Below are 25,672 nucleotides of genomic sequence, written 5' to 3' on the forward strand. Positions count from 1 at the left end.
ATTTAACACACTCCTAGCTACTGTATATGTCTAAGGTCAATTCTTAAGGAAGATTATGCTCCCCAAATATCACAACAATCCTACATCTGTAGCACTGCATCTCTGAGAACATGACTTCCCATAACATACTTAACTTTCCCCCAAGAAAACCTTGAATTATTATTTTTTTTAACTACAGTGAAAAGGCTTTAGTGTCAACCTGTATTGCAGCCACATAACTGTGCAGCCCTAAGCCCAACATCTCTCTAAATGGGTTTCCTTTCCAAAGTGAGAGTTCTGCATTGTAGGGGACAGAAAAGACAGGTATCTCTGAATTAAAAGTATCTTCATCATATAAGTTCACACACTAGAAATATGTGTTTTGTGCATGCTATGCTGAGCAGGAGATAAATACAATTAAATCCCCACCACTGATCAGCTGATGGCAATGCAAGGCAAAACTGTAAGTCTGAAATGATTTCACATCTTCTCTAAAAATACTCCTAGTGTGCAATCTGACCTATTCCTGATTTCATATAGCACACTACAGCATAATGCTATGGCCCGTTGATAATGCCTTAAAATGACCAAACGGAATGGTTAGATTGAGTTTGGAGCTGAACATGATTTAAACAACAAAAACTACAGAATACAGTATTTTCTATAAAAGCTAGAATCTACTGGAGCATCTGGATTAACACTACAAGGGTGGTAGTAGTGGCGAAGAGAGCTTTCTCTGCTTAGTGAGTTCATCTCTTTAAAAACTGCCCACAAGTCAAAGGGCAGCCCCCCACCCCACCCAGGAAGCCAACCACGGGCAAGCCCATCGAAAACCCAGAGCTAAACAGTCCTGAGAAATTCGCATCCTCACCCAATGAAGAGGTAGCCTAAGAAGCCACATACCATCACGCGGCCCTCACTCCGGGCAACATCAACATTCTGAGATGTAAGTACACAGAAAGCCTCCTCTTGGTGGCGGCGGGGCGTTTAGTCCATGAGCCCTAAGCCAATGCCAGGGGCTGGGGGAGGGTACGAGGAGGGGGCGCCATCAGCCAACAAGCCCAGACCCTGCTGCTGGCTGGAGCGACAAGGAAGTTGAAGCGGCTTAACCGACGCACCTCTCTCGCTCGCTCCCTTTGGCTTCTCCAGCACCCGGCACATTCCCACCAGAAAAGGGACAACTTAGGGAGAGAGAGACGCGGCGGCAATTCGAGAATACCTCAGAAAGAGGGAAAGAAGGAGCACCTACCCGGAGAGCTTGGCAATCTTGACAAAGCTAAACACATCCATCCATGCAGCCGACTGAGCTCTGTCCTTCGCTCGCTCGCTCGCTCACTCCAGCAGCTGCAGCTCCATGCCAAAAAGGAGGTTATGCATGGTGGTTCTCCTCCGGCAGCTGCCACCCTTGCGGAGGAAAGAGCTGGCGACAGAGGCTGCTACCCCCCTCCGGCCGGGAGTTGGGCGTGCAGCATCGCGGAGGAGCAGCACTGGGGCAGCGCTCGCCTCGCTCGCTCCCGCGCCTGCCTGGCTGCCTGCCGTGCCTGCCGGCACGCGCGCGCACCCTTAACTGGCGCGGCCAGCTCTCGGCTGAGCTGCCAAGACTGGCAGGCAGGCGACGAAGGGAGCAGGTGCCTCCGCGTCTGCGCAAAGGCTTTCGCTGGGCGCGTGGCGTAAGAACCGACGGCAAAGAACAAGAGGTGTGGCGCGAGCAACCTCCTTTGCGAAACGAGCGGGGAGTCCTGCGCGGTGGGAAAGCAGCAGCTGTTGATCCTCCAGCTGCCAATACAGTATTACCACCCGCTGCTGTGCCCCCGGCACTCAGGCACTAATCTCCAAGATGAGAGAGGGGCCAGGTTTCATGCCTGAGCTCCGCCTTAGAAGCCTTATGGAGCTTGCTGTGCTTATTCCGTAGTGCAGGACAGGCACACTTTGCACATACTCAGAAGGAGTCTATTATTTTTTCTTATTAAGGCTTTAAAAAAAACCCTGATGACGTTAATAACAAATATAAACAGCCAAAGAACGCCCAATCACTCCGTTCCCGGAAACCCAACTGAGTCGGGGCGGGGGGTGGGGCTCAAATCAAATCACTGAACAGTCAGTGGGACACTGCGAACACCTACAAATTTACGTGGCTCGAGTTTCAATATCTTTTTGAGCAGCAACTTGTTCCTTGGGTTCCTCTGCCATTGCACTTTCCCCATTTTCCTTTTCCCTTTGGTTTATTCTCATATACTTCCCGGCTTTGGGGTTTTTCTTACCTCTCACTATACTTGACTGCTTGCCCTAGCAGCCAATGTTCTTCCTTGTTCCTGGAACATGCCCATAGTAGCACTGCAAACCTGCCTTGGCTGCGAGTGTGCTCTGGCTCCACTGAAGCCCTGCATGAACCCACAGGACTAAGAGGAGGATGCGACAGGGTTCTCATGCAGATGTCCTGCCTGTAAGCTTCCCAGAAGACACCAGCCACTGTTGCAAACATGAAATGCTGGACTAGATGGATGCTCAGTCCAATCTAGAAGAGCTCTTCTTATGTTCTTAATTTGAAATAAAATGGCAACTGTATAGCATGTTTCAATATACAAAACGTTCTAGCATCCTTATCTTTACAAAAGCCTTTTGAGATAAATTTGTCCATGTTTTATGGTCTTCATTGCACTGTTTCTCAATGGTTACTTGAGCTGACCAAGAGAGGTCCTGTGCCTTTACTAGCTGCATGGCAAGCAAATGTTGGGTAGGCGCAGAGCACTGTGATGGAAACCCAGATCTGTCATACAAAATGTGAAGTGGCCTTTTACTGCATCAAACGATGAGTCTGTCACCAGAGGTGCACCTAGGTAATTTTGGAGCCTGGACCTAAAGGCCTTTGGAGCCCCCTGTCCCCCGCTGCTAGTTAAGTATGATTTTTTAACATGTAGGTTCTTGAGGGCACAAACCACACCATCCAGAGGTGTGGGCAGGCGGGCAGGCAGGAGGTGTAAAGGCCCCGGACTTTGGCCCCAGAGTCCAGGGGTAAGAGTGCCTCTGTCTGTCACAGTGTTATTCCTTCCTACTGACAGTGGCTCTACAAGTTCTAAATTTCAGGGAGGTGTCTTTCCAAATCTTGCTTGCTAAGATGTCAGAGACAGAACTGGTAACCTTCTGCGAACAGAGCATAGATGGTTTCTCCTCAGCAATGTCTGTATCCCTGCTTGAAGGTCAGGTGCAGATGATACACACTTACAGGTGGACTTCAATCTTGTGGAATTTATTTTGGTGTGGGTTCTTTACTAGAACCCCAGGTCTATCAGCTGGAACTAGTACAAGAGATTGGTTAAGGGGCGGAGCCAGACACAAAATGGTGGCCAATGGTGGTGTAGCCAGTTATACTCCATGAACTATATACTGGGATAACCTGCACATAAAAGTGCAAATCTATCCCTGGCTTACTGTTAGAATATTCATAGCCTAATGCGGGGGGCAAGGGAGCCTTTTTGTTGATGCTCTTGCTAAATAATTAGGAGTCAGACACTCTTACCAAAACGTTACAGATGATCAGTGATCTACCAATAGATCTCACTCTTCTGCCCAGTCCCAAATAGAAACAAAGAGGAATGAGAGAAATGCCACATTGGTCTATGAGCTAAAGCCAGAATGCTATTACTGGATCTTTCATATACAGCCTCCACCAGCCCAGGATAAGGAGGTTCACTAGAGAAAATAAAACATAATGAATGCATACATGGAGATAGCTATAACTGAGTGGGGGGGGGGGACAAATATCCCTGAGCCCCTGGGAGAGAGGGGGGCCTGCCAGCTGAGCAACACTCTCCCCATTTTTATTTTTAATATTTATACCCCGCCCCTCCAGTACACTACTGCTCGGGGTGGCTCACAACAATAAAATAGATACAATATAAAATAAAAATAATAAAATTAACCAAATTAAGTAAACGTTAAAAATCAGGCTAAAACCACAATCAGAATTAAGTTTCAAATTAAAAGTTATTTTAAAAGCTAAAACTTTAGAATTATAACAACTAAAAACTAAAGAACCTACCAGATCTAACCAAAAATGGAGCATTAAAAAACCTCTTTAAAAGGATGTGTTTTTAGTTGTTTAAAAACACTGACGGAGGGAGCATGACAAAGCTCTTCAGGGAGGGCGTTCCAAAGCCGAGGGGCCACAACCAAAAAAGCCCTGTCTCTAATCCCCACCAACTGGATCTCTGTTAGTGGCGGGGCCATGAGCAGAGCCTGAGATGAGCAGGGCCTGAGGGACCTGCAGGTTCATATGGGCACATATGGTCTGACAGGTAGTCCAACCCCAAGCTGTGTAGAACTTTACAGGTCAAGACCAGAACCTTGAATCTAGCCTGGAAGTGGACTGGTAATCAATGAAGTTGCAGGATGGGTATGACACTTGTGAATCAACTTGCCCCCACAAGCATGCTGGCAGTAGCATTCTGGATCAGCTGAAGCTTCCGAACCGTCTTCAAAGGCAGCCCATGTAGAGTGCAATACAGTAGTCCAATCTGGATGTTAGCAAAGCATGAGTGACTGAGGTCAGGTCCGACTTCTCCAAGTGGGGTTGCAACTGGCATACTAGCCGTAGCTGATAAAAGGCACTTCTGCACAGCGCCGCCACCTGCACCTCCAAGAACAGTGTCTGGTTCAGAAGCACCCTCCATTGCTGCAGACTTTGTCTTTCAGAGGGAGTGTGATCCTGTCTAAGACCAGATTTACCTCGTTATTTGGATGATCAGTTCTACCAACACAGGGCACTTCCGCCTTATCTGGATTAAGTTTCAGCTTGTTTGGACTGTCCATCCAGTCCAGAACAGCCTCCAAGCCCCAGTTCAGAGCATCCACTGCCTCCCCAGTGTCTGGTGACTTAAAAGATAGGTAGAGCTCAGTGTTATCAGCATATTGATGGCACTACAGCCCACACCCATGGATGACCTCTCCCAAAGGTTTCATGTAGATGTTAAACAGCATGGGGGACAGAATAGATCCCTGTGGCACCTCGTAGGCCAAAGGCCAAGGGGTGGAGCAGGCGTCCCCCAGCACCACCTTCTGAGTACGACCCTCCAGGTAGGAGCAGAGCCAATGTACCAGGTAGGAGCACAGCCAATGTATGACCATGCCCCCAAGTCCCAACCTGGAGAGACATCCCAGAAGGATACCATTGTCAATGGTATCAAAAGCCACTGAGAGGTCCAGGAGGATCAACAGTTACACTCCCTCTGTCTGTCTCCTGGAGTAGGTCATCTACAAGGGCAGCCAAGGCAGTTTCCGTTGCATATCCAGGTTGGAAGCTAGACTAGAAAGGAACTGAGTAATCAAATTCATCCACGACTGCCTGGAGCTGAGACGCCAGCACACTCTCCAATACCATGCCCCAGAAGGGGAGATTTGAAACTGTTTGAAAGTTATTTAAGTCATCTGGGTCCAATGGGGGCTTTCTTAGGAGGGGCCTGATGACTGCCTCCTTCAGGCAAGGGGCACTACCCCTGCTCTAGAGAAGCATTCACTACCCCTGCCACCCATGGACCCAGTCCCTCCCTAGAAGCCTGCACCAACCATGAAGGACAAGGGTCGAGGACGCAAGTGGTAGGCCTCAGTCTTCTAAGCAGCCTGTCCACCCACTTCTTCAGACAACACAGTCTGAAAACTATCCAGTTTAACAAGACCAGACGGTGCACTGGCTACATCCAGTGCCACAAAAATCCTAGCATCTAAGTCAGAATGGATATGAGTGATTTTATCCGCAAAATGTAAAGCAGATTGGTCACAGAAGGCTGCTGAGAGTTCTGTTTAATGGTCTATGGAGTCCTCACCTAGGAGGCCTTGAACCACTTGGAAATCTCCTCTGGTCAACATTGAGCAGACTCGATGGTGGTGGAAAAGTAGGATTTCTTCACCCCCATCACCCCCATAGAGTAGGCTCTAATATGAGCTCTAGCCTGTTTGGTCACTTTCATTCTGATTTTTCCACCACCGACACTCAAGCCATCTACCAGCCTGCTTCGTTGTCCGCATCTCACCTGTATACCAGGGAATTGCTCAGGCTCAGCGGGTCAGGAGACGACGTCTAGATGTGACTGTGTAAATCGCCTGACCCATCTCCTCATACCAAAGGGAGACCAAGGCGTCAACAGAATCGTCCACTCTCTCAGCAGGAAACTCACCCAGAGCCGTCAGCAATCCATTAGGATCCATAAGCCTCTAAGGATGGACCATTCTAATTGGTCCCCCACCCTTGCTGAGGTGTGTTGGGTCCACCCTCAGTTCAATCTTCACCACAGATAGTGATCTATCCATTATAACAGTATTGAGGCCTCCTGACTATCCATGGAGCACCACTGTCCAGAATTGACCCAAAGACCAAGTCAAGCATATGGCCTGCCACTTGTGTGGGACCTGAAATCAGTTGAGACAAGCCCATGGTCATCATGGAGGTCATGGAATCCCAAGCTGCACCAGACAAGGTGGCCTCAGCAAGTCCCCCAAGACTAGCACCTGTCGTGTCCCTATTCTGCCACTCCAACCTTGCTACACCCCTGGATAAATGTGTGCACACACATGCCTGATGACAAAAAAGGCTGAAACAAGTGAAATATCAAGGAAAAAGGATTGTGGGATGGGGCACCACCTGTCAGTAGGATACTGATGCCTAACCCACACAGCATTTTCTAATCCTTTTAAAAGGGCTTCTATTGAGGTTCATAAGGAGGGGTGTCTTTTATTCTCCAGGCCTCCGTATTCTTCATCTCCATCCAAACAGCATTGATGGCTGCTGCCTCTAACTTCTATTTGGCAGCCAGACTTGTACTCTGTCTGTGCTCCTACTCCCTGTTCTTTCCATTCACCTTTTCTATGGAGAGGTATCCTGTGCATGGTACTTTCCCCCCTAGAAGTTCTTCTGAGTGCTTTCTTTAATCCTCTCAGTTGCAGCTGTAGCAATCATTCCTCTACCACCTGACAGTTAAAACTTCCACCATTCTGGTTGCATTTCCCTCACCTAAGTTGGAACACTCTCCTTTACTCCAAATGAACATGTCCAAAACTCATACGTGCTAATTTGAATAAAGTCAAAGCAGAATTGGGAATGTTTTCTTCATAGTAGAGAATGTTTAGCCTATCTGGACTGCAGGGGTAATATAATCCAAACTCCAATTGTTTATGATAATCTACAAACTGTGCAGTTTCATTTAAGCCCGGATACAGGTCTGCTCAACCCCAATACAAATCTTAACATCATGTCCCCACGGGATCTGGCAGGTCCTTATTAGTATATAGATAGGTAACTGTACAAAAGAAGAACAGATTGTACACACACGTAATATGAGGTGATTTCATGCTATTCTTTTATTTAAACAGTAATTTTTAAAAAAGAATGATTGACTGCCTGTTTACCTTGTGAGAGCACTGAACAACTCAGACAAGAAACACCCATTCATCTCACAAATACACCACTGCAATTACACCGTGTAGCATTTAATGTCATGTTTGTGCTAAGGATGAAAACACTTCCCATTTAATTCTTTATGTATCCATTTAATATTAGAATTATGCCCACTTTGATTGAAACTACATAATCTGAGCATGACACTTATCTTGTATAGGATCTTGTATAGGACAAACCCATACCAGAGAAAATCCGGTTTAGTCAGCTTAGATGCAGATATGGCTTCTGTACAAAGTGGTTGCAGTGTGCTAGTTAATGTGTATCTCATAACAGTAAGTACAGATTGCATTCTACAAATAGAGAAATATTCCTCACTGTCACTAGAAGCCTCCCCTCCTCTGTCAAGATTTGTTAAAGTTTGTGTTAGGGGGTTCCCATATCCCTCCATTTTCTTGCATGTGTGCCTTGTCCTGTTTTCATACTTATATTCCTGACCATCAGAGTGAATTCCCCCCTCCCCCTTCCTAATCTGGGACTGATCCAAATGCATGAAGGAAGGGCTCCTTTTCTCGTGTTTTGTTTCAAGCTTGGCTTGGTTTGCTCTCTGCTGGAGCTCTGGCTGCTAACTATTCCAAGACAGACTTCATGGTTCAAGTTTTAGATGAGCCTGAATGAGTTTGTGTCCATCACTACTGGAAGCTGTCCCAAATGTAAAACATCTTGCAATTTAATTTTTTTTAAGGCTAGAAAGGATCTAGCCTAGCTTTCTCCAAGGCATACTAGTTTTCTGTTTATAGGAAATCTGAAGTTGTACAGTACAAGAACAGTTTTACCATATAATTTGCTTGCCCTGCGGTGTCCTTCACATGCACCCATTGTGGTACTGAAACTGCTGATGCCACTGGGGAATGTACAAGATCAAGGCAAAAATACTAGTGGGGTAAATTCTGTGCATCTTTCCCACATTCAAAAATCACACTAGGAGGGAAACATCAGCTGAATGAACTAATTTATTATTTGTTTGTTTATTATTCCATTTCTATACCACCCCATCCAACAGCTCTGGGCAGTTTACAAAACCAAAACAAAATATAATCATTTAAAAATCAAACTTAAAACCATATAAAATCTAAACAATTCAAACACCATTTAAAACAGTTAAAACAATTAAAACAATTTAAAGACCCTGGAAGGCCAGACCAAAACAATGAGTTTTAAGGTGCTCTCTTAAAGGTTAGTAATGTTTCTAGAGGATGAATTTCTGTGGGGAGTGCATTCCACAACCCAGAAGCAGCTACAGAGAAATCCCGGTCACGGGTCTCCACCAGATGCACCAGTGCCAGCTGGAGATCGCTCTCTCCAGAGGACCTCAACATGTAGTGGGGATCATATAGAAGAAGATGTTCTCTAAGGTAACCCGGACCTATGCCATTCAGGGTTTTAAAGGTAATAACCAACACTTTGTATTTTGCCTGGAACCATATTGGTAGCCAGTGCAGTTGTTTAAGTACAGGCATAATATGGCTGGGTTTCATGTAGATATTAAAAAGCATTGGTGACAGAATGGAGCCCTGAGGGACTCCATATAATAGCTACTGTTTGGAAGAGCAACTGTCGCCAAGTACCACCATCTGGAATCTACCCTAGAGATAAGAGTAGAACCACAGCAAAGCAGTACCCGCTATCCCCAACTCCCATAGGAGATCCAGAAGGATACCATGGTCTATGGTATCGACAGCCTCTGAGAGATCCAAAAGAACTAACAGAGTCACACTTCCTCTGTCGATTCCCTGGTAGAGGTCATCCATCAGATCAACCAAGGCTTATCAAACCCCATAGCCAGTTTGAAATGGGTCTGAATAATCCGTTTCCTCTCAAACTGCTTGGAGCTAATTAGCCACCACTTTGCCCAATCATGGGAAATTGAAGACTGGCCTATAAACGATCCATCACCTAGGGATCCAAGGTAGGCTTCTTAGCATGAGCATTAGTAGCCATATGCTCTTATTATTGCAGGTTCAAGGCCTTAACAACAAGGACAACAGCCTAGGGAAGCAGAAGGCACAGGTGCATATACAAATAAAGAAACAAGCAACCTGCAGTGATTGTTGATCACCACATGGGCAAGTAAGTGCACTTCATGCCACAGGTGGGTTGTGGTTATCCCGAAACAGAGTCTCATATCCCTCTAGTGCAGGGTTTCTCAACGTGTGGGTCCCCAGATGTAATTGGACTTCAACTCCCATAATTCCCAGCCAAAGGCCACTGGAGCTGGGGATTATGGGAGTTGAAGTCCAATAACATCTGGGGACGCACACATTGAGAAACCCTGCTCTAGTGAATTACCTCTGTAGCCAGTGGATAGAAGCAGATAACAAGATATGAACATAAGAACAACCCTGCTGGATCGGGCCCAAGGCCCATCTAGTCCAGCATCCTGTTTCACACAATGGCTAGCCAAATGCCGCTGGAAGCCTACAGGCAGGAGTTGAGGGCATGCTCCCCTGCAACTGGGACTCAGAGGCATCCTGCCTTTGAGGCTGGAGGTGGCCTACAGCCTTCCAGCTAGTAGCTGTTGATAGACCTCTCCTCCATGAAGTTATCCAAACCTTTCTTAAAGCCATCCAGGTTGTTGGCTGTCACCACATCTTGTGGCAGAGAATTCCACAAGTTGATACCACACAGTTATTTTCTGGTAATAGATACAGCAATAAATAAGTTAAATATATGAGAAAAAACCAAACCAAATATAAGTATGAGTGAGTATTGTGAAAAACAAAATGTCTGAAATAGAAAAAGTTAGGCAAACTTTCATTTTCTCACTTCTCTTCTCTTAATGGGCTAAGTTCTTAAAGGTAAGAACTCCAGAGGGCATTTTTTCAAAATGTGTCAGGCATTCAATAGTGCTAGACATAACACACAGTAGAATATATATTTTATATGTTGTGATCATGTTTAGGCTGATGCAGAAATGCATTTTCAAAGGGGAAACACTTCTATATTTCATTCTAATTGAAATCAGGGGGGTTTTTTTGGTTCACTATCCTTTTAAAAAGCTAGACAAAGTATTTGATAATTTCATTGCACTTTTGACTCCACAGATTTAAACTAATTAAATCAGTTTGAACACAAATACTCTTCATAGCAGCTAAATTACTTTAGTCCCAGAGAAGCAATTAAAAGCTCATTTTCATAAGCAAGCTTTTTATTTTGTCACCATTAAGTACACCTTTGTGTGTGTGTGTGTGTGTGCTGTGTGTGTGACAGAAGTGTTAATTGAGAAGTGCTAAATTAGAAGGATCAAATTTAGACTGGACAGCTACTATGAAAGACAGCATACTGCTGAGTCCTGACAAATACCAGGGACTTCAAAATATGTATATTATACTTAGATTTTCCTTGTGTCACAGAACTCTGCACAATCACCCCTGGATCCCAAGAACAAACATGGCAGTTTGTTTGTAAGACTGCCATCTTACAGTCTTAAGATGTAAGATTGTACATCTTATATCTACAGAACCTAGACAGAAACCATAATTAGAAATTAAGGTTTTATCAAGCAATCTAGGACCTCCCTTTACCAAGCTCTACCCTTGAGGATAGAATCCTGCCTCCAGTACTTCCAGGATTAGGGCCCCCCCTTATAAACCAAGAAGGGTGAGGTTCAAAAGAATCCTCAGCTGTACCCAAGCTAGTGCTGTTACAGTACCTATCCTGCTGCAGTCACCTTGTGGACTGCTTCCCTACCGTTTCAGCAGGTGTTCCTGAACCCTGGCTTCTGTGCTAGTGTTCCCCCCTAGCTGGACAGCTTACCCATCCTGCTTTTTCAGGTATGTGACTATGGACCCACAATCTCTTGTGCTGAGGAGAGATTAGGATGCTTGGTTGAGAACAGTAGGCTGGCACTTAGCTAACGTAGAATGGATACAGAAGTACTATGCTAGAGCAAGTCTAAAAGGTGAGAGAAGATGAGCTACGGGCAACGGGATAGTTCATATTATGCTTTCTGATTCACAAATTTAAGATATGAGTCTGAATGCCTCTCCCTCAGCAGGTCGTTCCTTATAGCATGGTGGCATCCCAATGGCAGTCTTTCAGATAACTTAAACCTGGAGCATCCAGAGCTAGTCACTCATAGAGGAGCCATGGAGCACTAGTGAGCCAGTGGTCTCCAGTGAGGACCTGCCCATCCCCAGAACCTCCCCTCCAACACTCCTGATTCCCCAGGAATAGAGATGACACTGCCAGAGCTGAGCTCTAGTGCCAATGATGAAGTGCTCACCTGGCTGTTTGGGCTTCCCTCCCAAAGGGTCCATGTAGGAGAAGTAGAAGGCCAGCTCAGGCACCGCCTCTAGAGCAGGGATGGCCTACAGATCCAGGAAGGGGCAGGACTCTTGCTGGCTACATAACATCTTCAGTGAGCAACAACCATTTGATGGTTCATAGTGCTTTTCATGAGCTCATGCCTCCAGCTGCCATGCTTCCAGTGCTGCCTTGCTGGACACATCGTTCATTTGAATTCCTCTCTACCCATGTACCAAATACAATTTCAAAGTAGCCTTTGGAGGGTGTGTAGAGGGGCAGTTTGGACAAGTGACTCGTCCAATGCAATTAAGCAGCAATGTGCTGCAGAGGAATTGTGAGCACTCACAGAATGTCACATCTTAATCACATGGGGGCAGGCCCGGAGCTCAGCTCTGGCACAGTGTCACCTCTCTACCTGGGAACTCAGGGGTGATGGAGGGTGTTCTGGGGTTGCATCAGGATGTAGATTGAAGTGGGCCCTGGGACTCAAAGTGAAGAGGGGGCCCTGCCGCTCCCTTCAGAGAAATGCAAGAAAGAGAGCAAAGAGCCGGCCAGAACCCCTCCCTCAGGGGCCCAGGGACATTTGTGTCATTTGGGTCCAGAAGGGAGTGTGCCTTGTAAGAATCAGAGCTGACAAGACGCAAGAGCCAGGAAAGGGTTAATATGTCATGAAAGGCTTGTGCAGCAAAAGCAGGAATACATCTTCTAGGGAAGACAAGGATGATCTGGAAATAGTATTCAATCTATCCTCAATCAATGACAAGTTGTTGGGAATGAACATGCTAATGAGGTCTCAGACACCATCCTGTGTAGCCAATCTCAGCTCAGTCATGGCTGCTGGACAGCTCCACTTAAAAGATGGCTGCTCTCAGTAGAGGTTCAGACTGGTGCAGGTTTATTGTCCGTCATGCTTACTATTTGGAAAAGCCTTGAATGTATATAATCAGATTTTAAAACTGATTAATTTGTTTTTCTATGTACATGCCTTATACCAGGAAATGTTATAACCAGCTGTGTTTGCTCATACAATGGGTAAAGAAATCCCTGAACTTGCTGTGCATGTAAATATACTGTGCAACATTTCCTATATTGAAAAAGAGTCCCATTAGCAAAGATGTGTGACCTTTGACTAGTGAAGGCTGTTAAGCACTAACATCAAGAATATTTTACTTGGGGAATTCATTGTGAAACACTTCAGGTGAGGTTGCTGTGACATGTCATATGAAGTCAGGTGCTAAAATTACAGACGTGCTGCACAGCCAGATACTTCCCTAACAGTTATAAAAGCACAGTGCACAGAACAGGTGAATGATTTATGAGTAATGTCTCAAAAGGTTTTCTGACCCCCACCCCCATAAGTGACACCAGTGATTAGCAGTTTGCTTTCTTTGCTGGGGTCACAATTTCATTAGCTGATAGTACCAAGAAAAGAGGTAAAAAGAAGGGAACAAGAGAAGTTGTGGGGAAGTTGTGGGTGGACCATCTTTTAACTGTATAATCCTTAGATTATTTTTTAAGCTCCAAAATGTACTTTCAAGGGCTGAGTCCATACACAAAGTGTATGGGCTGTGAAGGGCAAAGACCAGATATATTACTGATCTAGTGCTACTGACAGTGGCGCTCTTACCCCCAGACCTTGGAGACCCAGTCCATGGCCTCCAAGATCTGGGAGTCCTCCAAATGGTATGGGGGGGGCTCCTTCAGCCACCCCACGCCTGCCCCACTGCTGCTGCGCCATGCTCAGTGGGTTTTGTGGGGGGGGTTGCTTAATTTGAGGGGTGGGCTGGGGAGTGAGCCAAGCATGCCTCGCCTCCCCCCACCCACCGGTGGCTGCGGACAGAGAGACAGGTGGGCCTGTCTGTTTGGCCCAGCAGCTCTTGATAACTGCGAGGCGCTCCAGCGCACCTGCACACTTGAAATAGATTGTCGCAATCCCATGACGTCACAAGCCCATGCATGCCTGTGACTGTCTGAAGGAACAGGCCCAGCAGTCGCTCCAGCTGCCACCGGGAGAGAAGTGAGGCTTATTCGGCTCACACACCCCTGGCCCACCCACCCCAGTTGCCACCCCTCATCTGTGCACTTAGCGGCTTAAATTAAGCAAAAAAATTGGAGGTATGGCATGGTGGGGCAGCAGCAGGGTGGGTGCAGGACAGCTGAAGAAGGCCCCACCAAAATCAGTTTTTTTGGGGGGGGGCTTTCAGAGGAGGGCCTCACAGCAGGGGTGGTCCAGGTGCCCCAATTACCTAGGTGCACCCCTGGCTACAGACTGGGGTTGAGGCACCTAGCCAAGGTCAACTGGTGCAGGATATGCAATTTCCTAGTTCTCACCTTAGTAACAAATATACCAACACTGAAAGGGTTGGTAACTGACCTTCGCAAATCGGACATTTAACTAAGTAAAATGGTGGCCCCTTGTTAAGCTCTTATACAGTGTCTTGTATAATTCTGGAGCTATGGAGGCAATTCTGGGGCTATGAGGGCAATTTTCATTGCATGGACCCTTCAGTTTACTTACAGAAAGAAGCTGAGCGAGAAATAAAGACCACATACTTTTGAAGTGTTCAATATACCAAAACTTGAGATCTCAATTAATCAGCCCACTGTTAAATGATATGAGGGGACAACTTCCAGCACCTGGACCTTAAGTGGCATCCTACATGTGATGGTCTCTGAGAAGTTTGCTTGTAAGGCTGTGGATTAAGACATTTTGCCTAGGGGTTGCTTTCCCTTGTTGTTTCTTATATTTGTAATCTTTGATGCCCTTAGGCAACTGTGTGTAGATACTTATCCATGAGCATCTCATGTGGCTGAGGAAATGATATAAATGGCCCAGTCACATGGACAAGGCCTATTGTGTAGGGTCTTTCCTGTTGAATTGGAATCCCTGGTGATTTCATCAAAAAGTCCTATGCAATCAGCTCCTGCTCAGATGGTTGGGTCAGTTTAACTATTTTCCTAACCATGCAGCATTTTCTCCTGATTAGAAGAACCATGCAGGAGCTGCTTAAAATGAGAAGTTCCTGCAGGCTGGGAAAATGGTTAAATGCCATGTTTCGGTCATTTTGCCTCAAGGTGATCCACTCCAAGGGAAATATGTGGAAAAACTGGTGCAGGGAGGGTGTGCCTGTTTCACAAACCAATGTAAATCAGGAGGTTTCAAATACTGGCCTACACACTGCTGTGAGTCCACCGTGTTTCATAGGAATAGGCTACAAGTGACTGTGAAATAAAGAGGACATAACTAGGAATGAAGCTTAGTTCCACTTGTTTATCACACAAAGACTGAAAAAAGACTGCAGAAGCCAGTCGTGATTTGCATCTCTCTGAAGTGACAGTACTTGGTAACTCCCTAAATAGGAGAAACCAAAATAGAATATCTACTGTGCTGTAACTACTGCAAAAGCTGTTCTCGTTCATCTTGGGCCTAAATTATGGCTCACATCAAACTTACTGCACACCTGTATTCTGTGCAACCAGCTGTTGTAAATGCAAATGCCTATGAAGTAAATGCCCTCAAAAATGTTCTCAGGGATATATAATTATAGCTGCAGTCCTAGTCACACTTGTCAAGGAGGAAGCTCCATTTAACACAGCTGGACTCACAGTGGGAATAAACATACATAGTATTGTGCTGCAAAATTGCTGCCCATGCCATAACATCCTATTTTATTCCCCAAGGAAAATGTATCCCATGTTTTAGATATCAAAAGGCTTGACTTCTGAGTTCAGACTGTGGACTATACATTCTGGAGCAGACTGAGACCAATGTAATATACATTATATTTTTCCAAAGTGTTTTTAATGTGCTTTTTGATTAAAGTACTCATTGCTTCAGAGGAAGGGAACTATGGATGCCACTGAGGGGTTACAAGTCATTCTCATAGCCATGGACAAAAGAAATTAACCAGTCAAGAGCCACTGGACCTATTCTGTGCTGTATCAAAAAGGTATTTGTTAAGACAAATACGTCTCAATCTAGATAGTTTAGAGCTGAAAGGGCCCTTTGAGGTGTTATAGTCCAATCCCATCTCAGTATAGACTCTTTCACAGTACCCCCAACAAATGGCTATACAACCTCGGTTGGAATAGCTTCTGCAAAGGAGAGCCCCTTTTTGTGCAAGGCAGAGAGTAGACTCTCCTTTGCTGGTGATTCTCAAACAGAGGCCACACATCCTGTCAGGGATATTGCAGCAGACTGCTGTACAGAGCAGAGGGTTGGGCTAGAAGACCTCCAAGTTCCCTTCCAACTCTAAAATATTGTGAATCTATAATTAAAATGTATTTGCCTTAAGATATATAGATATATAGATAGTCTGGGTATAGAAGAGTTCTTGTGGCTCCTGAGTGATTCACTGCTTTTGTTCAAGACAATCAATATCCATAGTTTTCCTTCCTCAGAATCTCTTCTCCCTCCAGTGCAAGTACTCCTTGTTCTAAAAGAAGGGGAACTATAGATCCACCCCATGGTGTCTGCACTCATGTGCCAGGTTGCATTTAGTTTTAGATTAGTCAATTAGAAAGAAACCATGAAGGAAATAAGGGCTATCCCAGGCCTGTAAGAAGCTAGCACATCATAATGTGCACCCCCAGGTTTTCCAAAATGCCTGGGTGCTAAGGGCAGTTCTGGCAACAGTATCTTTGTCCAGCCTCCAGACTGGGTACCTATGAAGGATAATAGTCATGGAGCAGTACACTTATATTAATTTAGTACTGGGGAACTCAGCATTCAAATGACAATGTGTGGAAAACAATAGAATGGCAGGAGAGCTTACAACCTGTCAGTCCAAACAATGCTAAATGAAGCAGAAAGCAAACTCAGCAAGCAGAGGTGCAGCTAAGAAATTTTGGACCGTGGACCTAATGAGTCAATGCCCACCCCCACATATACCTTTCTGTATATACAGTACACATTTCCCCACAATATACAGAAAGGATGCTTATTTTGCAGGGGTGGGGCTAAGCTCATTAGTGCCAGAGCCCAAAATTTCTTAGCTTCCAAACTAAGAAGTCCCAAATGCTACAAACTTGCCTCATAAGGAAGGTCATAATTTTGATCATATTGGCTGCTGGATAGGGTTATGGTCCTTACATAGGGTCCAAATGTATGTCCTTCCCCATACATGAGGGTGGCACACAATCCCCAAAGGATTCTAACCCCATCTTCTAACCATTTCTTAAGAAGGACACTGTCGTACTGGAAAAGTTTCTACACCCTAACCCTAACAGGCAACTAGGGGATCAGGGGCCTGGAGCACCTTCCTTATGAGGCAAAGCTACAGCATTTGGGACTTTTTAGTTTGGAAAAGAGGCGACTACAGGGATACATGATGAGGTGTAGAAAATTATGCATGGAGTAGAGAGAGTGGACAGAGAGAAATTTCTCTCTCACACACACAACACTAGAACCAGGGGTCATCCCATGAAACTGGAGACCAGGAAATTTAGGACTGACAAAAGGAAGTACTTTTTCACACAACACATAATCTATGGAATTCTCTGCTACAGGATGTGGTGATGGCCACTAGCTTGGAGGTTTAAGAGGGACTTGGACAAATTTACTGAGGACAGGTCTATCAATGGCCACTAATCTGGTCGTTATAGGCCACCTCCAGCCTCAGAGGCAAGATGCCCCTAAATACCAGTTGCAGTGGAGCAACAGCAGGAGAGAGGGCATGCCCTCACCCACAGAAGCCCGTGAGCTTCTTAGACGCATTTGGTGGGCCACTGTGGGAATCCGGATGCTGGATTAGGTAGACCTTTGGCCTGATCCAGCAGGACTGTTCTTATGATCCGTCTGTCTTCTTGATCATTCACCACAAACCCACGGATCTGGGCCAGAGGACATTTGCAGAAGAAAAAAGAAGAAAAGAAAAAGAAAAGTCTACACAAGCCCCATTGGATTCACATAGCTTCTTGATAATTCACAAACTAACTGGGACACAATACGTTTCTTTGCTCCACAGTTCAAACATAGTTCAAAACCAACTTGTACATACAGTGCACTTCTAAGGGGTGGGGGGAATTAAAACCACAACACATGCCCCTTGCGTCACAGTTCTCATAAGAACATAAAAACAGTGCTGCTGGATCAGCCCAACGGCTGATCTAGTCCAGCAACCCGTTTCACACAGTGGCCCACCAGATTCTGCTGGAAGACATGGAAAGGGCATGCCCTCTCTCCTGCTGTTACTCCCCTGCAACTGGTACTCAGAGGCATCCTGCCTTTGAGGCTGGAGGTGGCCTATAGCCCTCTAACTAGTAGCCATTGATAGACCTCTCCTCCAGAAAGTTATCCAAACCCCTCTTGAAGCCATCCAGCTTGTTGGCTGTCACCACATCTTGTGGCAGAGAATTCCACAAGTTGATTACGCATTGCTTGAAAAAGTACCTCCATTTGTTGGTCCTAAATTTCCTGGCAATCAATTCCATGGGATGACCCCTGGTTCTAATGTTATGTGAGAGGGAGAAGAATTTCTCTTTCTCCACGTTCTCCACACCATGCATGATTTTATACACCTCTATCATGTCTCCCCACAGTCATCTTTTTTCTAAACTAAATAGCCCTAGGTGTTATAGCCTTGCCTCATAAGAAAGGTGCTCTAGGCCCCTGATCATCTTGGTTGCCTTCTTCTGCACCTTTTCCAGTTCTACAATGTCCTTTTTTAGATGTGGTGACCAGAATTGTACGGAGTACTCCAGGTGTGGCCGCACCATAGTTTTGTATAAGGGCATTATAATATTAGCAGTTTTATTTTCAATCCCCTTCCTAATGATCCCTAGCATGGAATTGGCCTTTTTCACTGGGACCCCGAGATCACTCTCCTGGTCAGTCACCGACAGCTCAGATCCCATCAGTGTATAATGAAGTTGGGGTTTTTCATCCCAGTGTGCATCACTTTACGCTTGCCAGCACTAGGAGTGTGCACGGACCGATTCGGAGGCCATTCTACTGGCCTCCGAACCGGTCCGGACATGGGGTGGTTTTGGTTCGGGAGGGTTTGTGTTGGGGGTTCCATTAAGGGCGGGGGGGGGCTTTACTTACCCCTCCCGCCCTTTCCAGTTTTTGCGCCGTAAGTACCATAAAAAATGCGGGCTGCAGGATCCCTCTCCGCCCGCTTCTATTCTCTTTGATGGCTCCGCGCTCGGGCGGGCGGCAGCTGCCGCCACTGAAGCCCCCTTGAGAAGCCCCCTCGAAGCTCTTTCGGTACCTTAAATCTCACCCGGACCGAGTCTGACCACACTCGGGCGGGCGGCAGCGAGATGTCCTTCCGCCCGCCCTCTCCCTTCCCTGCCGTCTGCAAAGTGCAGGAAGCCTTCTGCGCGCGTGCGCAGAAGGCTTCCTGCACTCAGCCTTCTGCGCACGCGCGCAGAAGTCTTCCTGCACTTTGCAGACGGCAGGGAAGGGAGCGGGCGGGCGGAAGGACATCTCGCTGCCGCCCGCCCGAGTGTGGTCAGACTCAGTCCGGGTGAGATTTAAGGTACCGAAAGAGCTTCGAGGGGGCTTCTCGAGGGGGCTTCAGTGGTGGCAGCTGCCGCCCGAGCGCGGAGCCATCAAAGAGAATAGAAGCGGGTGGAGAGGGATCCTGCAGCCCGCATTTTTTATGGTACTTACGGCGCAAAAACTGGAAAGGGCGGGAGGGGTAAGTAAAGCCCCCCCCGCCCTTAATGGAACCCCCCACCCCAGTGCCGGACCGCAACTCCGCGGTTCCGTGCACACCCCTAGCCAGCACAGAACCAAATTTGCCATTTTGTTGTCCAGTCACCCAATTTGGAGAGCTCCTTTTGGAGCTCCTCACAATCTGTTTTGGATTTCACTACATCTGCAAATTTGGCCACCTCACTGCTTACCCCAACTGCATTTATGAATAAGTTAAAGAGCACTGGTCCCAGTACCGATCCCTGGGGGACACCACTTCTTACTTCCCTCCATTGTGAAAACTCTCCATTTCTCCCTACCCTCTGTTTCCTGACCTTCAACCAGTTAGCAATCCACACATGTACTGTACTTGTCCCCTTATCCCATGACTGCTACATTTTCTCAAGACTCTTTGATGAGGAACTTTGTCGAAAGCTTTTTGGAAGTCCAGATATACTATGTCAACTGGATCACCTTGATGCACACACTTGCTGACACTCTCAAAGAACTCCAAATGTTTTGTGAGGCAAGATTTACCTTTGCAGAAGCCATGATGGTTATCTCCCAGCAGGGCCTGTTCTTCTATGCGCTTTACTATTTTATCCTTAAGGATGCTTTCCATCAATTTGCCTGGAGCGGACGTTAAGCTAACCTGCCTGTAATTTCCCGGATCGTCCATGGATCCCTTTTTGAAAATCGGTGTAACATTGGCTACTTTCCAGTCCTCCGGTACAGAGCCTGATTGCAGGGATACGTGTTATATTTTAGCAAGGTGGTCAGCAATTTCACATTTGAGTTCTTTGAGGACTCTTGGATGGATGCCATCCGGCCCTGGTGATTGGCTATTTTTCAGTTTTTCCAGACAGTTTAGAACATCATCTCTTGTCTAGGGATGTGCATTTTGTGATTTTTCTATTTTGGCTTTGGCTGAATCCGAAGCCCCCCAATTCGGGGAGGGTCCAAATTCGACCCTCCTGAAACCCTCAATTTTCATTTTCAGAGCCAACTTGCTCTGAAACCGCAGGCTGCCAATCTCCCCGCTGCTCTCCCTCAAAGACAAGTACAATTTGGCTGCCAGAAAAGGTCTGTCCCCATCCTTCTCCCTCCACCGGCAGCTTTCCCTCCCTGCCCCCCCGGCAGTGCTTTCTCTCCCCAGTGCCGGGTTCCCTCCTTCCCTCCCTGCCATTTTCACCTCCTCGCCTGCTTGGGCCCACCACCACCATTTTCACCTACCTGCCTGCTTCGGCCCGCTGCTGCTGCCTCCTCTCCCGGCCGTGAACCTCCTCCTCCGCCTCCGCATCCCCCTTGCAGGCTCAGCCATGGCCATGGCCATGCCCACTGCCACCACCCGCAAAAGAGCTCTCGGGCCAGCAAGTTCCCTGTCCCTGCCGCTCTGACTGGAAACTCCCTGCCACATACGGCCCTGCAGGCCTGAAGGGCAGGAAATTCAAAGACACGTCATCAGTAGAAGAATTAAAGGGAGAGACTCTTGACTTGGGAGACTGCAGTGATCGCCAAACCGGTCCAAATTTTTTTGGGTCATTTTGATTTGGCTACAAAACTCTTCGTTTTGGCATTTTTCATTTTCAGCAGGTGTACAAAATGTCCAAAAGTGCCATTTTGAACACAAAACCTTTTGTAGCCGAATCAAAATGCATATCTTTACTTTTGTAACTTCTATTTGAATCAGTTCTTTAGCCTCCATCCCTGAAAAGCCTGATTCAGGAACAGGTATATGCTCAGTGTCCTCTGCCGTGAAGATGGATACAAAGAACTCATTTAGCTCATGCAGACCTTTTGGATCACAAACCAACTTGAGCATAATGTATTTGTTTGAAAAAATTGTTGTTTCTTTATCAAGTTCCACCTTCACTAGATGTGAAGTACTCTATGGATAGAGATAGCACTTACTGGCAGCTTTACTGCAGCAGGAAAAATTCCATTAAAAGTCATAGGATTGGCCTCTTTCTTTGAAATAAAAATACACAGAGTCCTGCCATTTTGGACTACATGTGTGTTCAATTTCAGAGGTCTAAGTGCAGCCGTTCTGGAAATGTAAAGGGGTGGACAAAAGGCGGGGAGGATGTTGCACTTTTTAATGAAGGCAATGGGAAGATTCCTTCACATGAGGGTGGGATGATGGTCCAGGGGCAGTGGGACTTCAGTTTCAGCAGGGTTTTGGTTGTTGTTTTTTGTAATTTTCTGCCATGAAACAAGCCACTTACAGGACTTTGACTTTATTGAAGCTTTTAAAAATTAAAATAATAATAATTAAAAATCAACAGATTGACTGATCCTCTTCCCGCTAACCTGTCCTACATCTGAGCCTAATTTCAGCCATTATGGCAACATAAAGAGTGATGAAAGGGGGAGCCGATTCCTCCTATGTGGAGGAATCTGATCATTGCCTTTTTAATGAAGGCAATGGGCAGATTCCTCCACATATGGGTGGAATTATGGTCTGATGGGGAGGCTTCAGTTCCAGAAATTTTTGTAATTTTCTGCCATGAACCAAGGCACTTATAGAATTTTTTTTTTTGGAGATGTATTTAATTTTTTAAAAAACACACACACACCAATAAAATCAGTAAATTGACTGATCTGCTTCAAAATCAATATGCAGAGTCCTGATGACCTTTCCTACAGCTGTACCAAATTCCTGAAGTCTAGGGCAAGCCATTCTGGAATTATAAAAGGGACCATCTTTTCCCTGGGGGGAAATCACAGGGCCCTCTAGGGCCTCTAGGTCCATGCCAAATTGTGCCCCTGTCAACAAGTAAAATATTCCTTTTAAAAAAAATTTCAAGAGCAGTGCTTAACATCTCCACTATATGATAGTCCATTTTATTGTTTTTGAATTGGTGGATGGTTTGGTTTCTATTTCGTTTGCGATCCACATGGATGTAAGTAACATCCCTTCCATTTGTCCCTTTAAAAAAAAGACTTTGAGAGGGGACGAGCAGGAGAGGAAGTAGGAAAAGAGGAGCCGCATAGGAAGCAGATGCTTAATCTTTTCCAAGCCAGCGATTTCCCACTTTGCCCACCACCACTGCTTCATCGCTTCCCCTGGAGCTCCTAATATGGGCAAATATGTGGGAAATATAAGCAAGTTCTTGATCCAAATGATCCAATTATAAAGCCTAGATTTCAAGAATGATTATCACACTGCAGTTCAGATTCAATATATCTAAACAAATTACTGGAAAAGACTTCAAGTGGCTTTTCCCAGCACTTCATCTACATAGTGTTCTTGATATATGAGCAGGGTCAAAATGCACGCTACATTCAAACAACTGTGCACAATGAACAATTACATTCATTTTAGTATGTAGAGGATTCAGGATGTGTATAAAGTTGTAAAGTGTCCAGTGATTTATGAACTGGAAAAGTCCTGTTGGTTGCTCAGTCTTTTAGCTACTACAGGTATACTACTCTAGCTCCTGAAAGCTTTGCAACGAGGCAGTGCTGTGTGGTGTTTTTATTCCTGTGATTCCTTGTGGGGTGTGTATGAGCAAAGTCATTTTGCATAGATATATTTATAGGAAAGTTCAAGAAATTAAATATATGTAATGTAATAGAATCTTCTTATTAAAGTGCATGCATAAGGGAACTAAAACAACAGATTTAAATTTGTAGTATTTCAGCTTCAAACATTATGCACTTTATTGAGTAATTACCATACACTGTAAATTTGAATCTGAGAGTTGGAGATGATGTCATTTTTGAATTATTATTTATATAGTTTGAATTATTATTAATATATTACATATATTTAATTTCTTGAACTTTCCTATAAATGTATCTGATCAGAGTGTAAAATATCTGTTGAAAACAATAACAGTTAAGAAGATATTATTGTACAGGAGGTATATTCACGGGGTTTCGGTTCCTGGCTGCAACTGTGGATATGGTCATTGGGGGTTATTGGATTGCGGGGTTAGGTTACCAGTCATCGGGAAAATGATAAAAACATTCATTCATTCATTCATTCATTCATTCATTCATTCATTCATTCATTCGATTTCTATACCACCCATCCAAAAAATGGCTCAGGGCAGTTTACATAGAGACATAATAAATAAATAAGATGGATCCTTGTCCCCAAAGGGCTCACATTCTAAAAAGAAACATAGAACACACACCAGCAACAGTCACTGGAGGTGCTGTGCTGGGGGTGGATAGGGCCAGTTACTCTCCCCCTGCTAAATAAAGAGAATCGCCACGTTAAAAGGTGCCTCTTTGCCAAGTTAGCAGGGGTAATACCAAAACATACCAAAAACTGGCCAGATTTGGAGGGGAAATGCAGGGGAACATTCCCTACCATACTTTGCTGTTCTCCCTGAGTCAAACTGTGCACAGGAATGTGCTGAAAACTGGCTGAAAATTGGCTGAAAATCAGCCAAAAATTGCCATTTTTCCTTTCCTTTCCTTTAAATGGAGCCATTTTGAGGCTCCAAAACACAAAATGGTGGCGGGGAAATGGCGGCTGGTGGCTCCACAGTTATTTCTAACACCCCGACCTGTAGATATGTGAGGTCGATGTGTTTTCTTCTTCTTTATAATGTATGCTTAGGTTGGGGGTCTTTCACCTGACCACGGATCCTTGGATCAGCGGATAACAAATCCACAAATATTGAGGCCCTCCTGTATTCACAATTTCTTCTAAAAAAAAATGCCCATGTAAATTAAACTTTTCATCCAGCATATTCCAGTGTAAAAAATAATGCAATCAGCTAATTTAAGTGGGAGGATTATTTATGCAAACATTGTATCTGTAGGTAATTGCAAAGTGTGACTTTATTTTTGCACAAATACATCCACAAACACATCCTTCAAAATATATAATAGCTTTTACCAAAAAAATGAAGTTCAAAAGATAGTGCCACCCAACTGTGAGTTGCTCCGATCTGCCCATGCTGCTGTTGGCATCTATGGAAGTGCCAGTGGTCTTGTACAGTGTAGTGTTTAGAAATCCAGTTCATGTTTTTGTTGCAGTTGTAACTGGCTTGTGTATGAGGCTAATCTAGGCCAGATTTGGTAAGAGATCCAGAGAGGAATACTAGGCCTTTGTAGCCTGGCATTGTGAAAGTCTGAATAAAACTATTTCTTCAAATTATTCTCAGTACTTTCTTCAGACACCAGGAGCCTTCCCAGACAGCAGGCATTACTACAGAAGCTTTACTGCAAGTTCAAAGTTGCCCAAAAAATCTGATGGAAAAGGTGGGGGTTTTTTTTTACTCCAGATATAAATTGGGCTACACTCTATAACTCACAATGAAAATTCCAAATTGTGTGTGACTGCTCCCCAATAGCTTGAGCTAAATTTGGCCAATATGTAAATGTACACCTCCAAGCCAGGTGTAAAATACTTCCTGGAGTGTTCCTAGATGGTGATTTTACTTTGATTAGCCATGGAAAGGATAGTGTGTGTTCACATATCATCTAGGTTTAAATTGAATTCCCTGTGATCTATCCGGGAGCACTCCAGATATGATTTGAGTTTTTCATTGCTCATTGGAGCTTAGCCCAATTTATGTCCAGGGTAAAAAAAATCCACTTTTTGCATCATTTTTAAGGCAAATGCCTCATAATCCCACGGTAACACCTGCTGTCTAGGAAAGCTCCAGGAAGCTTAATATCTCACACACAGGAGCTCAAAAGTGCAAATACTTTAAGTAGTTCACCATAACTGCTTCAAACAATAAGGATTTTACAAAATATGAACAATTATATTCCCATGGACCAAATATATTACAAGGCACTCTCTCAGTTCATGCATGTCTACTGCACACTGTCTTGGGGAAGTTCAAGGTCACCCACAAACATTTGAATGTTTGGTAAAGATTAAGGAGTGATCACACTGAGAGAGCCTGCTTGAAGTAGTGAGTAGCATGTTGGACTAGGACTGTGGATATGCAGGTTCAAATTCCTACTTTGCCATGACGTTTCCTGAATTGCATTAACTCTGAGCTTGGCCTAGTTCAAGGATTCCCAGTCATGGGTTCATGATGTTGTCAGACTACAAGTATTATCATGATGACTAAAAGCCATTGTGGCTGGGGATGATGGGAGTTGTAGTCCAACATCATCTGGAGACCCAAGGTTGGGAATCCCTGAACTGGCTCACAGGGCTGTTTTGAGGATAAGATGGGGCAGTGGTACCTTGTATGCCACCTGGTATTTCTTAGAAGAAGGATAGGATAACAGAAGAAATACACTTGGTATGGGGAGAGTGGGCCAGCCCAGCTGATTGTTCTATTTTTCAAGGGCAACATTTCTGTCAGTTTTCGAGAAATCTTTTTGGCATGGTACAGAGTAAGTCACCTTAAGTGGTGCAGTGGAAAAATACCTGACTAACA

General features: G+C 45.2%; 1 protein-coding gene across 6 annotated transcripts in view; it reads right to left on the minus strand.

The window, feature by feature from the left end:
* Window positions 1-25,672, minus strand: part of FRMPD4 (FERM and PDZ domain containing 4) — a 564,699-nt gene that overhangs the window by 406,801 nt on the left and 132,226 nt on the right. The window contains exon 1 of one of the 6 annotated variants that reach the window (XM_053312355.1): window positions 1,229-1,732. The exons of 3 other annotated variants lie outside the window; for them this stretch is intronic. In XM_053312355.1, coding sequence (XP_053168330.1) covers window positions 1,229-1,269 — 41 coding nt within the window. In that variant the 5' untranslated portion in view covers window positions 1,270-1,732. Of the gene's footprint in view, window positions 1-850; window positions 1,060-1,228; window positions 1,733-25,672 lie in introns of those variants that run through there. 2 more of the 6 variants (XM_053312360.1, XM_053312356.1) reach the window with 2 other exon arrangements.

This window comes from Hemicordylus capensis, chromosome 3, assembly GCF_027244095.1.
Source record: "Hemicordylus capensis ecotype Gifberg chromosome 3, rHemCap1.1.pri, whole genome shotgun sequence".
Classification (NCBI taxonomy): domain Eukaryota; kingdom Metazoa; phylum Chordata; class Lepidosauria; order Squamata; family Cordylidae; genus Hemicordylus; species Hemicordylus capensis.